The 15,519-nt window shown below is 47.5% G+C and overlaps 1 protein-coding gene and 1 long non-coding RNA gene across 6 annotated transcripts in view; one reads left to right on the plus strand and one right to left on the minus strand.

Annotated features, from left to right (window-relative positions):
* ABCC8 (ATP binding cassette subfamily C member 8) overlaps positions 1 to 398 on the minus strand; it is a 77,701-nt gene extending 77,303 nt beyond the window's left edge. For all 5 annotated transcript variants that reach the window (XM_045484671.1, XM_045484669.1, XM_045484673.1 and 2 more), the window contains exon 1: positions 90 to 398. In XM_045484671.1, coding sequence (XP_045340627.1) covers positions 90 to 237 — 148 coding nt within the window. In that variant the 5' untranslated portion in view covers positions 238 to 398. The remainder of the gene's footprint in view (positions 1 to 89) is intronic.
* Positions 87 to 11,418, plus strand: LOC123601438. Its single transcript, XR_006714111.1, has 3 exons — positions 87 to 192; positions 6,850 to 6,973; positions 9,810 to 11,418. It is a non-coding gene; the product is annotated as an uncharacterized LOC123601438 (long non-coding RNA).
* Positions 11,419 to 15,519: the final 4,101 nt, after the last annotated feature.

The following is a 15,519-nucleotide window of genomic DNA, read 5'->3' on the forward strand; positions in this document are numbered from 1 at the left end:
GGGAGCGGTGTGGTGCGCGGCGGCGCCTCCTCCTCCTCCTCCCTTCCCGCCTGTGCCCTCCCCTCCTCCGCCGCTCCCCGCGCGCTCACCGATGAAGAGGATGGGGAAAGTGATGAAGAGCAGGAAGACGTGAGGCACCACGTTGAGCGCGTCCACGAAGCAACCGTTGTTGAGGACGCCCTGGTCCACCCGGTAGGCGGCCGAGTGGTTCTCGCTGCCGCAGAAGGCCAAGGGCATGGCGGCGCGGGCGCGGACGCGGGCGCGGGCGCGGTCTGGGGCTCCGGCTCCGGCTCCGGCACCGGCTCCGGCTGTGGCTGGCTCCACGCGCCTCCCGCGCCTCTGTCCCTCGCGGCTCGGCGGTCCGACCCGGCAGTCAGGCCCCCGCCCCACCCCCGCGGGCCCCGCCCCGCCGGCGCTCCCGCTCCCCCCCCCCCCACCCCGCCTCGCACCACTACCTGCGGGGCCGGGGGGCGGCCAGGCGCCTGAGCGGCCGGGCGTTCCAGCTGTGGTGGCCTGCGCGCCCAGATGTACTGGGGACGCTTTGAGTGCCCCGCTCCACGCGTGCGCTGCAGGAGAGGGGGGAAGCAGGCTGGGTGGGTGGGCACGCTCGAATCTAGGTGGGAGGGATGCGGGGTGCACAAAGGAGGAAGATCCGAGTCCGTGCTGAGTGCGCGCTTTCGGGCCTGAAGTGCTAGCTCACTGCCCCTGGGCTGAGGTGCGTTCACCTGGGCTTGGCGAGGGTGGGTGTCGTTAGATCAGAGGGTCCTGGTGGGGGCAGAGTGGAGCAAGCTCTCACCCCACAAAGATAAGAAAAGCAGGGAAGATTTGGGGAACACTTCAAATATTTTTCAAAAGTGGTTCCAGGTGCCGTGCGCTCTTAGGTGCTTTACAATGTACCCAGCGCTTTCCCAAAAGAGATCTCTCAACACTCTGGCTGAGTACGGGTTATAATTTTTCCTATTTTCCTGATGAGGCAGTAGAGGCTCAGGGAGGTTACATGATTGAGCCAAGGTCTCACTGCCAAAAAGTTAAGGAACCATAATTTGAGCGCAGCTCCTCAGATCCCTTCTTTCGCCCCCCACTCATCTCTGTCAGGCATGCCTCTAATGCATTAGAACATTCCAGTGACTGTCAGGTGAATGGGTACCTGCTCAAGACTGAAAAAGGGGCACTTATGAAATTAAGCCCAGTGAAAACAGTGGGAGGCAGCCAGGACAGGTGGAAAGAGAGAATGCCTCCCCTAGCCCCCTCCAACTGGGATGTATTCTTAACCTGGTACCAACAGGCTTGATGAGTTAAAGGACCTGGGGGAATTGAAAAGACAATGCATTCCCACACTTCTGGAGAAATTCCCACAGGTCCCTGACCAAAAAAAAGTTTGTCGTAAGAAGAAAGAAGGGAAAATGGGATTTTAGGTTGAGTTTTAAAAGGATTCTGAGTTAGAGGTATGGAGCATAAATACACAGTTCTCAGGAGGGGGTGGGGGACACCAAGGGAAGCTCTTTCCAGGCCTTTTCCCTAGAAGCTTCTCTGCGCCTGCGCTAGGATGCTGTCAGGCAAGGCCTCAGCTCTGCCTCAGGCTCTGGAAGAGGTGAGGGCAGGAGCAGGCACCCTGGCAGAGGGCGGGTGGGGTTGGGTGAACAGCCTGGGGAGGGCAGGAGCTTAGGGTCCAAAAGCCTCAGTCTCTGACTTTCTGGAACCTCTCTGAAGCCAAAAAAGGTTTCCTCCAGTATCCGCCAAACTAGTGAAAACTTGGTGGCGGTAAATTGTCTGGCACCAGCAGCAGGAATTAATTAATCCAGGGGATAATAGCCACTGAAAAGGGGATTGCTTGAGGCTGTGGGAAAAACTTATGACGTCACGTGAAAAACTAGGAGACAAAATCGTGTGTTATCATAGGATTATAAGATTTATTATATTATTATAGCCATATTAAATATGTGTGTTTGAATGCAAGTCTGCAGGGGAAGCTCAGACTTGGAAACGACTGTTGCATTAGAGCAGAGTGAAGTATATATTAGCCCCCATTCCCGTGCTTAGTATTATCGTTACTACCATTCTCTTTCTGTGAAAACAGGACAACGAAGGTTCAGAGAGATGAGATGATGTGCCCACGGTCACCTAACAAGATTTTTTTTTCAAAGCTTTTTTGTTGTTGTTCCAAGTTTTTTTTTTTTTTCTTCAAACTTTCTATTTGAAAGTCGCCATTTTATTTTTGTAGTTGCAATTTCAGTTTTTCACACTTTCAGGAACGCTATTTTTCCTTTTAGCGGTGATAATATATGAATTTTTAAAGAACAAGTCCCCAGTCCTGGCTCTGCTACTACTCATTTGTGTGATGTTGGACAAGTTAGTATTCTGTGCATCATTTTTCTCCTTTCTAAATGAGGAAGATAATAATACAGACTCCAGAGGAGTAAAATGAGATCATGGGCATAAATATGCTTTGTAAACCAGGAAGATAGTCCAGCCTACTTCATCTTCTAGGGGCCCACCCATGGGACTCCCTCAGTCAGTGAAGGTTATCTAGTAGTCTTTCTCTTCCTTGACATTCAGCATGCAGTGCTTGGCACAACCCACACACTTTGGTCTTCCGGGCCATTTGAAATAAACAGAAGGCCAAGTTCAATCCAAACTGGACCCAAGTGTAAAGGACTTAAGGGATCATCAGCTGGGACTAAAGGTGTTAGGTCTGGGGACTGAAGAGGGTGCCACGTTTGCCATCTCTAGCACAAGCCTGCTGTGCGACTGTGACCAAATTCCCACCTTCCTACACCTAGCTGTATAGAGAGGATGCTCATCGCACTGCCCACCAAGTAGGTGCTAGAGTTACTTTGGAAAGTAACTTTCCAAAAGTCAGGTGCACAAGGAGGCATGGAAGGACTTCTGCTGTAGTATGTATTATAATTTTGGAAACAATTAAAATGGTCATCAGTAGAGGGCTGGTTAAAACAAACCAAACGAAAAACATAGTATTATCCATACTGTGGAATACTGAGACAGTCCAGAGACTAAAGTAGGGATATATATTCTGACATGGAAAGATGTCCCAGGCATATATGTGGAACAGCCTGTGTGACATGAAACCATTTATTTCTACAACAGAAGGAGACACAGAGCTACGCATGTCTCTATGGGGAGGCACTGGGTCTCCTGCTTTCCCACTTCCAACAAGGTAGCAGGCTTCTGAATGAGGGGAGGGGACTAGAAGAAGGGCAGGCACCAAAAGCTTGCTACCAGCAAGGGTATTCCCCTTTGAGAATTCTCAGCCTTCCTTCTGGCAAAATGGAAAACCTGGGATGGATTTCAGAAACCTGGATTCTTGTGCCCACTGGTGTACTGGGTAAGTGTGACCGCAGGCAGGGCCCCTCCCCTCCTTTGTGCCAGGAAAGGGTTGGTGCACACCTTCAGAAAGGTCCCTTCCAGCCCTGATGTTGTTCAGGCTTTAGTTCCTTGTCTCTATCTGGCTGACCAGGTGTGTCAGTGACCATGGCAGTGGGGGTCATCAGGTTAATAATGGTGACATAATAGAATGGGGGGATATTTCAAGAAATTAACCATTTCAATAATCCCAATCCACAGTGAGCTGGTTAAAAACAAACAAAAACAAAAATTATGCTATCATCCATACTATGCAACAAGTAAGAATAAAATAGGGGTATCTGTAGAGAAGATATCATCACCCTCACCTCCATACCCCACCCCCCTTCAGGCAGGTGGCTGTGAAGCTGAGATAGAGCAGAAAGCAAACAGTTGGTGTGTTCAAAGCCTGTGTCTGCAGGGAAACTTAGAAGACTGTAAAATCACTAAAAGAGAGAATTGAATTATAGACAAAATGTCAGGGCTGGAACCTGGACGGGAAAAGTCATTTCCTCTTTCACCTCCATCCTGCCCCATTGTCAAGAGGAGGGGAGGGGAGGGAGCTCTTGAGAATGGGAACCTGTGCCCAGCCTCTTTGCCTGCCTGCTGTGTATGTGTGTATACTGGGCAGGACAGGGTAGGGGGGAAAGCTACCCAGCAAGGGAAAGGCTGTGTGTAGATTGTGCTAGAAAATCCATACCAGGACTATTTTGAAGAAAGTTTCCCTTGCCCCAGGGCACAGCCACCAGCCTGAAGGATGCAGGGGACCCTCAGCAGTACTTATGTGGATGTTTGCTACAGAAACAAAATGGAGCCTCCCCAAGTCTCTTGGCACCACAGAACCAGGCAGGGAGGTGGGAAGAAATGTCAAGAAAGCCCCATGTTAACTACTTGCCTGCTGGAGGGGGTGCTTGAAGTAGAAATTCAGTAACATTTTTGTTCTTGCCCACTGAAGTTTCGGTCCAGGATCATGCTCACTATAATAACATAACCCGGAAGGGCAACTCCATTCATGGCCTGGTTGCTCTATATCCTTGAGGCCCCTCGAGGTCACATTAATTCTCTCATTGCATCCCCCCAAATATCCAGCTCCCCATCGCATGGCTTAGAAGTGGAGGCTTTACTAAACTCTCCAGGGGAGGTGGAAAGACATGATTCCCATACCTCCCAGAAGAAACTTAGTAAAATTCCACCATTTCTCTACCCCCAAAGGTCTTCTCCCTTGTGTATATCTTATATCTCTTCTTCCTTTCTTCCACACAGCCTTTCTGAAAAAACACACGCCTCATTTTTTTTTCCAGAGCATTTCAGCATTTGCTGTCAGCCTGTGTACACACTCAGGGTTTCTCAAGCATGCCTCATTTCCCTTCCTGAGCTGCTGACCATCCTCAAACCTGCTGCCTTTCTGGACAGATGGTGGAGAGCGGCACAGAGAGAGAGAATAAGATTATCTCCTTTTTGCTTCACCAACATCTGTTGGGTGTGCTTAGTACATGTCACACACTTTACCTGTTTTACATCACAGAGTAACTGCCTAGTAGTTACTGTTAGCAGAGAACTGAGGGCCAGAGGAGTTAAGCCCTTTTCCCAAGATCACACAGCTGGGAATTGGTAGAGAAAGGATTCAAATCCAGTCGTGCTTGACTTCAAAGACTGTGCTGTTAACCACTTCCCAAAGGGATGCTGGGGCTACTGAGGATTCTTCTGCTCCTGAGACTTTATCTCCTGAGGAGGGAGTGTGGGCACCAAAGAACAGACCTTTGGGGAAACCTGCCCATCTGCACATTTTGCCTTTTCTCTGTGAAACCTGCCCATCTGCACATTTTGCCTTTTCTCTGTGAAACCTGCCCATCTGCACATTTTGCCTCCAGATGGGAGGACTTGGGTGCCAGGGGCCCTGCTGACTGGGGCCTCTTTCTGTGGGTGAAGCGGGCACACAAATGACCCTGCAGTGATTTGCTTTGGAGACAACTTCTATTAGTGACCAATGGGAATGATCACAGGGGTCCCATGAGGTGTGCTGGCCTGCTTCTGTCCTCACCCGAGGCCACACTGCAGCAGAATCTCCATCTGGGCTCCACCAAAAAGGATGCCTCTCTCTGGCACAGCCTGGCCCCTGACAGGTGCCCTCTGGCAGGCACAGCAGGCCTCAGCTGCCTGGGCCTGGAGGGCCTGCCAGAGCTGGGGCTGAGGCCAGGTGAGGTGGGTGCCACTGGACAAACTGTCTTGGTCTCAGCTTCCTCCTCCCCTTCGAGGCATCTCATCTCCTGTCCACTGGACAGAGGGGAAGTTCAGGTCCCAGCTCCACCCCTGACCAGACTTGTGAGCTTAGGCAAGTCTGCCTCCCGGACGTTCGACTATAAGAGAGGAGGAATAATCCCTTCCTCGTGGATCATGAGGGTGAGAAAGCCTGGCACACACTAGACCTCATGGCAAGCTTTTCCATTTTCAGACCAGCTGAGGGCTTCTTGCCCCAAATCCCAAGATGTCTTCCCCCTTTCTCCCGTACCCCGTTTTTTTGAGGTATAACTAACATATAACATTGTATATGTTTAGGATGTACAAAATAAGGTACAACTATGTATATATTGTTATATAGTTATAGTTAACATCCATCACCTCACATACAATATTTTCCTTGTATGAGAATTTTTAGGACCTACTCTTTTAGCGACTTTCAAATATACAATAGAGTATTGTTAACTATAGTCATTATGCTATATATTACATTCCCTAAGCAAAACTAATTTTTCTTATAGTGGACAGTTTTTACCTTTCGACCACCTTTACACACTTCCTCCACCTGTCACTCCCCATCCCCTACCTCTGGTAACCACCAATGTGTTCTCTGTTTCTATGAGTTCAGCTTTTTAATTTTTTTATTTTTAAAATAATTTTTAAATATTTATTTATTTTGGGGAGAGAGAAAGAGAGAGAGAAGGAGCACGAGCAGGGGAGGGGCAGAGAAAGAGGGAGGCCTAGAATCCGAAGCAGGCTCTAGGCTCTGAGCTATCAGCACAGAGCCCAATGTGGGGCTTGAACTCACGGACTGCCCTGAGATCATGACCTCAGCCGAAGCGGCAAGCTTAACTGACTGAGCCACCCAGGCACCCCGAGTTCAGCTTTTTCAGATTCCACATGTGAGATCATATAGTACTTGTCTTTCTCTGACTTATTTAACTTAGCATGAAGCCCTCAAGTTTCATCCAGGTTGTCACAAAGGGTAGGATTTCCTTCTTTTTATGGCTGAATGATATTCCATTGTGTGAGTGAGTGTGTGTGTGTGTGTGTGTGTGTGTGTGTACCACATTTTCTTTATTCATACATCGATGGACACTTAGGTTGTTTCCATGTTTTTGCTATTGTAAATAATGCTGCAATGCTTACTGATTTTTAGTAATTGATTTCCTACCTAAAACTTAAATGGGCCGGAACAAGGTGCCACGCCCTTTACTGCATTATCTGGCTTGATTGTCATCTCACTTTAAGGCAGGTGGTATATTTGTCATTACTCAAGTGAGAAGGCAGAGAGGAAAACTCATTTGCCCCAGGACCCCCAGCAAATTGGGTAGCAGAGCCCAGTTCCTACTTGGAGCATCCTGCTGAGAAATGGGTGAGTTGGGGATGGGGGTGGGGTAAACAAAGAAGGCAAAAAAGGGCGTTGGAAGTTATCCAGTTGGAAAGGGGTGCAAGGTGGTGCGTGGGGACTTGTCTGGCGGTGGCGTCTGTAGAGCAAGCACACAGTCCTTATTGAGACTTGGCTGCTTGAGCATGTGCCTATATATATATTTTTAATTTTTTTTAACGTTTTTTATTTATTTTTGAGACAGAGAGAGACAGAGCATGAATGGGGGAGGGGCAGAGAGAGAGGGAGACACAGAATCGGAAGCAGGCTCCAGGCTCTGAGCCATCAGCCCAGAGCCCGACGCGGGGCTTGAACTCACGGACCGCGAGATCGTGACCTGAGCTGAAGTCGGACGCTTAACCGACTGAGCCACCCAGGCGCCCCGAGCATGTGCCTATATTTAATGTGTATGGCTGACTTCCTTGTGCACGGGTGAATCTCTACACATAAATGGAAGTAAGTGTGGGTCATGCCTACGGCTATGATTCTGTCAGGGAGGAGGGAGGAAGACCCTTCTCTCTGGTGCTTGGGTGATGAAAGACCTCTCCATTCAGGCAAGCAGAGACCAGAACAGGAGGGAGGAAAGGAGGGAGAGAGAGTTAGGGATGAGAGAGACAGAAACGCACAGCCACTACCTAACATTTACGTGCTTGAAGGAAACATTGCTGAAGTACTCCCCTCATGCCCCACATAGTCAAAATCTATTTTTAGCTAACATGAGTGTATTAAAAACTTAAAATGGTGAATATATTTAATTTTAAGCTTTCTGGATAGTCTGTGCGTCCTTGAGAAGATGCTCATTTAATGATGTGGGTGATCTGGGGCTTGGGCAAAGGACAGAGCCTAGAGAAGTTTTGTTTAAAAAAAAGTGAGCCCAGTGGTTTGGAGAGAAGCATCACCTTTTCCACTGGAAGTGGAGAAATCAAATTAAATTCTTCTGCTGGTCAGGCCCTGATGGAAAAGAGTTGGGGAGGAGAGTGTTGAGGTGTTGCTTGCTCCCCTAATTGGGAGAAATAACCTGGCTCAAAAATGGGTGCTTTGGGGGCACCTGGGTGGCTCAGTTGGTTAGGTATCTGACTCTTTTTTTTTTTTTTTTACATTTTATTTATTTTTGAGAGAGAGAGAGAGAGAGAGAGAGAGAGACAGAGAGAGAACAAGTCGGGGAGAGTCAGGGAGAGAGGGAGATACAGAATCCGAAGCAGGCTCCAGGCTCTGAGCTGTCAGCACAGAGCCCCACGTGGGGCTCTAACTCACAAACCGTGAGATCATGACCTGAGCCAAAGTCAAATGCTTAACTGACTGAGCTACTCAGGCGCCCTGGCATCTGACTCTTGATCTTGGCTCACGTCATGATCTCACAGTTCTTGGGATTGAGCCCCATCTCAGGCTCTGCTTTGACAGTGTGGGCTTGCTTGGGATTCTCCCTCTCCCTCCCTCCCTCTCTGCAATTCCCCCCTTCTCAAAATAAATAAACTTAAAAAGCATTTTTAAAAAGGGGTGCTTTGATTTGTAACTGAGGCAATTAGCCAATCAATTAACAGGCATTTGTTAGGTGTCCATTGGGTGCCAGCTGGGTTCCTTTGTAACCCTGCAAAGTATTATTGTGTCCTTAGGAAAGTGAGGCCCAGAGAGGCTAAGGGACTTGCCCTAACTCACACAGCCAGTGAGATGCATAGCCTAGATTGAAATCCGGGTTCAGCTGGGTGTGGAACCCATGTACTTCTCATACCAGTGGTTCTCAGAGTGTGCAGTCCCTGGACCACATCACTTGGGAATTTGTTAGAAATTGACTATATCTGAAACTCCGGAAGTAGAGTTTAGAAGTTTATTTTAGTGACTCTTCCATGTGATTCTGATGTGTGTAATATTTGAGAACCGTTGCTCTCTACTACATTGTCTCCTGATAAAGAATAACAGATTGTCCCTGCCTTCAGGGGCCTCCAGTCTGGTTGGGAAAACAAGATAAACACATTTATTAAAAAAAAAAAAAAGGTGACTGATCTTGGAGAGGTAGACTCTTGGAAGCTTTGGGGGAAAAGGTGGTCTTGAGGGATGGTCCAGCCTATGTGGGTGAAGAAGTAGGGGTAACTCTGGTTGGGGAGGGATATCAGTGTGTAAAGGTGGGAGGGTTGGAACAAGACTTCCCAGATGCAGTGAGTGAACCGGTGAGTCTTGCTGGGCGGGGGCACATTGAGAAGAGTCGTGGAAAATAATGGAGGCTGGGTTGCTAGTGCTGGAATTTAGCTCAGGAGCTTCCTGCATAGACTTTTCCCCTACAGATGGGCACTCTTCATTTGACAATCCATAGTAAGGGAGGACCTGTTGTGTGTGCCCAGCACCGGCCATGGAGGCTAAAAACAGGCTCCCTCACCCACTGACTACCTGCTTCTCAGCTTTCAGCACTGGGCTCAAATGTCACTCCCTTGGTGAAGCCTTCCCTGAGCCTCCTCCAAGCTCAACCACTAAAAGGTCCCTGCCTTGGGTCTCCCAGCCCCTTGTGCAGTCCGTGTCACTGCCTTTACCACCCAGTACTGTGATGATTCATTTGTGGTTCTGCCTGCCCCACTGTGCTGGGGGTTGCTTGAGAGCTGAGACTGTCTCATGTATCTTTGGTTCTGGCACAGAGCAGGTGCTCAACCTCAATAAATATTTGCTAAATGAATGAATGAGTGGACGAATGAGCGAAAGAATCAATCAGTGGTAATGTTTACCCATGGACCAGCTGTGTGCTTGCTCAGCTAGGTGAAAAATTGATGTCTGTAAGTTGTATTCAACTTTCTCATTGACTTACATCATTAAGGTGCATTTTCTTTGTCTTTGACAGATTCTTCATTCATTTGTTGGTGTGTCTTTATTGAGCACATACTGTGTGCTGGGCACCTTACTAGTTGTGGTGAATACAGGGCTTACACAAAAGGAGCTCGCTGTTCAATCTTTCGGGAGTTCCTAAGACCTTGCTATTAAGATTTTTGCTTTTTGTTTTCATTGGCACCCTTTTATGAGAGTGGATTTAGCCTCTTCTGGGTCACAGATACTTTTGAAAATGATAAAAGCTTTAGATCACTTCTTCAAAAGGAGATTTAAATGCTGGTGTTCATAAACTCTCCCTAAATCCATCTGGGGACACCGAATTAGGAACTGGCTGCTGCAGGGGTGTCTGTTGGACTATGCTGAGGGTTTGGGGCCACATCAGCTAGAATTTTGCTCCATGATATCTGTCAAGTAAGTGATGGGACCTTAATAGTAGAGTCGGAGCTGACTTGCTGTTCTCAGGATTGTCCTTGACTGAAGAAGAGTCTGTGGCCAGAGTGGTCAGCTCTGCAGCATCTAGGCAGAGAGGAGAAGTTCTACTTCCTCGGGTGACTGCCTACATCGCTTGCCTGTGATGCTTGCCAAGAACCTCCATTTCCTGCCCACCTGTGACCAGCATGTGGACTGTGGGGAAATACAATTTCTTTGATTTCTCAGTGCTCTTGCAAAATGCCCTACCCTCCTGACACTCAGAAATGTATAAGTTATAAAGGCAGGGAATTTTTGTTCTTACTTTCCCTGGAAGCGTTTTGCTCTTTATGTACCATGAGAATTAGATCTGTAGCCATTTGTCCAAATAATTGCTCTTATCCAAAAGGATAATCAGATGTACTCAGCAGTTCCACTTGTGGGTGTGTGTCCAAAGTAATTGAAAACATAGTCTCAAAGAGATATTTGCACACCCATGTTTGGAGCAACGTTACTCACAACAGCCAAATGTGGAAGCAACTCAAGCATCCATCAACAGAGGAATGGATAAGCAAAATATGGTATATCCACACAATGGAGCATGATTCAGCCTGAATAAAGGAAGGACATTCTGAAATATGCTACAGCATGGGAACACCTTGAGAAAATCATGCTAAGTGAAATAAGCCAGTCACAAGAAGACAAATACTGCATGATTCCACTTAGGTGAAGTACCTAGAGTCAAATTCAGAGGCAGAAAGAGTTGTGGTTGCCAAGGGCTGAGGGGAAGAGAGAACAGGGAGTTATCGTGTAATGGGCACAGAGATTTGGGTCTGCAAGAGGAAAGGAGTTCTGGAAGTGGGTAGTGGTGATGGCCGCACAATAATGTGAATGTGCTGAATAAGTCAACCGTGCACTTAAAATGGCTAAGATGGTAAACTCATCTTCTGTGTATTTTACCACGTTAAAACAAAAAAAGATAATAAAACTTCTCTTATCTCCCCAAGAGGGCCAAAGTGTTACAGCCGGGACCAGGTCCCTAAGGTAAGCCCCTAAGGTGCCAGGATGGTTAGAGCTTTATCTCCCTAGGTGTGTACCTTCTAAAAGTCTAGGGTGAGATGATGCCTAGGGGCACTTGTACCCCAATGTTTATAGCAGCACTCTCAACAATAGCCAAATTATGGAAAAGAGCCTAAATGTCCATCAACTGATGAACGGATAAAGAAATTGTGGTTTATATACACAATGGAGTACTACGTGGCAATGAGAAAGAACGAAATCTGGCCCTTTGTAGCAACGTGGATGGAACTGGAGAGTGTGATGCTAAGTGAAATAAGCCATACAGAGAAAGACAGATACCATATGTTTTCACTCTTACGTGGATCCTGAGAAACTTAACAGAAACCCATGGGGGAGGGGAAGGAAAAAAAACAAAAAGAGGTTAGAGTGGGTGAGAGCCAAAGCATAAGAGACTCTTAAAAACTGAGAACAAACTGAGGGCTGAGGGAGGGGAGGGTGGGTGATGGGTATTGAGGAGGGCACCTTTTGGGATGAGCACTGGGTGTTGCATGGAAACCAATTTGACAATAAATTTCATATATTGAAAAAAAAATAAAAGTCTAGGGTGAGAATCCATGATGCTTTCCATCCCTTCTCAAAGAAATGAAGTTTTTCTGCCCTCCTTTTTCTGGAGGGCAGCGGGATGGCCACCTCTCTCCTTTCTATACGTAGGGAAAATCCCTTGTTTTCCATCCCTTGCCTATGGAATGCCCCACCACTCATGTAGAGATTTTTGCATCTCATTTTCATCACATCACCCTGGGGTAAGGCCCGGAGCCAAGGAGGAGGGGGGCACAACACACTTGTCATTTACTATAAAGTAATTGATAGGAAATCAGTCTCTGTTATAGCATACCTCCTGTGCACACTCAGGATAAAATTAATAAAGATTCATATTAAAAACCCAACCTGCACACACACACACACACACACACACACTCAGCTGGTGGCCTGCTGGGGGAGTAGGTGCTGCTTACCTAAAAAGGGAAGGTGCATGGAGGGCTTTCTTCACTTAACATTTCGAGAGGGGCCATAGTTCTTCCCAATTGCTCTAGTTGTTGGGGGGGGGGGCACAGAAGCAGAGTAAGGAACAAAGAGCCCACCTTTGGGAAGCCCCATCCTTGAGGGGTAAAATGAGCCCCAAGCTCCTCTTCTATAGCATCTATGCCAGATTTTTAAAAAATTAATGTAATTTGGGATCCAAGAACTGGTTCTAAGCACCTTATCTATATTTCTTTTGATTCGTATAATTGTACGTAGCAGGTAGTATTTATATCTCTTTTATAATTGAAGAAAGGGAGGTAAAGCTAAAATAACACAGTTCTCGGGGCACCTGGGTGGGTCAGTCGGTTGAGCATCTGACTCTTAATTTTGGCTCAGGTCATGATCTCACGGTTTGGCTTGGGTCATGATCTTCACAGTTCATGATATTGTGTCCTGCATCAGGGGTTCTGTGCTGATAGTGTGGAGTCAGCTTGGAATTCTCCCTCTTCTCTCTCTGCTCCTCCCCCATACGTGTGCGCTCTCTCTCTCTCTCAAAATAAAGAAACATAAAAAATAAAATAAAATAACACAGTTCTTACTTCCCAGGACATTGGGAAGCAAGTGTTGGAATCCCTGTTTTTCAGCCCTTGGGAGTTCTGTGGTCACAGAAGACCCTTCATTTCTCCATTTCTTGTCCCCAGGTGGTGGCTGAGGAACCAGCCCGGCAGCTGGGAGTTAATGAGGGTTCCACATACCATGGGAGGGTTCTGGCCTCTTGAACCACAGTTGCTCCTAGAATAGATCACAGGGAGAAGATAAAGGAAGAACAGGAGGAAAAGAGCAAGAGAGAGGGAGATTTGGGAGACCTTAGTGGACTCCGCTTTGTGCCTGCCCAGATCTATTTCCCTATCCTCTGGAACAGCCATCTAATTTTCCTTTTGGAACCCTTCTTTCCCTTCACTCAGACTCTGGGGTGCTGGTGGGGCTACATGGGTGGACATGTGACTCAGGCCTGGCCAATTAGGGAAGAAGGCCTTACCACCAAGTCAAGCTAACCAGAATGAGACCTCAGGATTGAGTGGAGACTATTAGCTAAATGTGCTTTTTCCACTGAGGTTGTACCAGCTATAGAATATGTTTTGAATGCTGGGGGCCATCTTGACATCACATGGGAAGAGTTCATCTGAGAATGAAGCAAACCAGAGGAGGGTAGAGACAAGGAATGGTATGATGGGTAATTTTATGAGTCAACTTGGCTAGGTCACAGCACCCAGACATTTGGTCAGATATATCTGGATGTTGCTGTATGGGAATTTTTTAGATGAAATTAACATTTAAATTAGTAGATTTTGGGGTGCTTGGGTGGCTCAGTCAAACACCCAACTCTGGACTTCTGCTCAGGTCATGATCTCACAATTCGTGAGATAGAGCCCCACGTCAGGCTCTGCGCTGACAGCTCTGAGCCTGCTTGGAATTCTCTTTCTTCCTCTCGCTGTGCCCCTCCCCCCTCTCAAAATAAATAAGTAAACTTAAATTCGTAGATTTTGTGTAAAGAAGATTATCCTCCATAATGTGGGTGGGCTTCATCTAATCAGTTGAAAACCTTAATAGAAAAAAGACTGATATTCCCTGAGGAAGAGGGAATTCTGCCTTCAGACTGTCTTGGGACTTGAGCTGCACCATCAACTCCTCCCTGGGTCTCCAGCCGACTGGCCTACCCTGCAGATTTTGGACTTGCCAAGCCCCACAATTGTGTGCACCAATTCCTTAAAATCTCTCTCTCATGTGTCTCATGTGTGTGTGTGTTTCTCTGAAGATCCCAGACAATTTCAGATGGTCCAACAGATTCCTGATGTCACTGCTTTAACACTTGATCCAGCCAGACATGACATCAAATACTCTTAGATTTTTCACTGACGTGATCATCTTGAATTGGATTTCTGTCACAACCCAACGGGTCCATCTCAGGTGGAAGCAGGAGCTCACCCTGACTGAGCTCTTATTCGATGCCAGGCCCAGTGTTCCCCTTTTACAATTGACCTGGGCTTTGGAGGATGCATAGGAGTTCACCTGGGCACGAGGAGGACAAGGTAGAGTGAACATGTGCAGAGACGCAGAGAAGTGATAGAACGTGACCGGCCCTGGAAACCAGAGTGCAGTGAAAGAAGCAAGTAGCAAACGACCAGAGTGGAAAAGTTGTCAGGTAATGTAGGACTTTGAATGCCAGGCAGAGGGGTGTGACCTTGTCCTGAGGACAGCATGGACAGCTGTGGAGAGTTTGAAGGAGAGCCGGGTTTTGGCGGGTTCATTCTGCAGTGTGAAGGACACCATGAAGCAGAGAGAAGATAGAAGCATAGAGGAATTATTTTCTGACTGGATTTTTCCCTAATCCTCCCCAAACCACATTCCGTGTGTCGTTTCTTTCTCATCAGGTAGTATAGCATGATGGTTAATGATACGGACTTCTGGAGCCTAGTCTGCATCCTGGCTCTGCCACTTACTGTCTATTTAACCTCAGACATGTAACTTAAGTATTGCTGCCTCAGTATCCTCAGTGAAGAGAACATCACGGTCTGTCTACCTCTTAGCAATGTCTTACAATGATTAAACATCACTATACACTTAGTGCTCGACACATAGTAAACACCTAAAAGTTAGTAGCAATCTTACTCCTACCGAGGCCTGTGGGTAGGTCCGTAGGCTGCAAATCCTAGGTCCCATGAGGACAGTTATGGCAGGCTCTCTGGCCCTCTGCCCTCTCCCTTTGCCAGCCCCACCTGACTTTCCCAGGGGGTCATTCCTGCTCCCTCCCGTTCTCACAGAGGCATGGCCAGCCCGGGCCCCAGGGAGCTGGGAAGAGTCATAGAAGGGACAGGAGGAGAAAAGGGCTTTCAACCCTGGAAACAGATTCTTATCCACATCTCAGCCTGGGGAATTAGGCTGGAATGGTTGAAAACCAGCTTCCCAGCCCTGCACAGGCCCTAAAGGGGTGTGTTGGAAGCATAGAGGCTGTAAACTTGACCCTTTTACTCTGACTTCCAGATGCAGAGGTGAGAGGCTCAAAGCCGGCTTAGTATCCCCAGGGACTGGCTGTGGGAAGCAACTTCAATGAGATGGATAAAATGCTAAAAGTTCAGAGTCAAAAGGCATCCTTGAATTCCCAGCCTTTTTAGTTATTTTTCCCACCGGGCAGTGTAGTAGAAATGGCAGCTGTGCCACCAACTTAGGCGGACCCTGGATAAGTCATCCCCTCCTTGGCCTCAATTTTCCCA

Source organism: Leopardus geoffroyi, chromosome D1 (assembly GCF_018350155.1).
Source record: "Leopardus geoffroyi isolate Oge1 chromosome D1, O.geoffroyi_Oge1_pat1.0, whole genome shotgun sequence".
NCBI lineage: Eukaryota > Metazoa > Chordata > Mammalia > Carnivora > Felidae > Leopardus > Leopardus geoffroyi.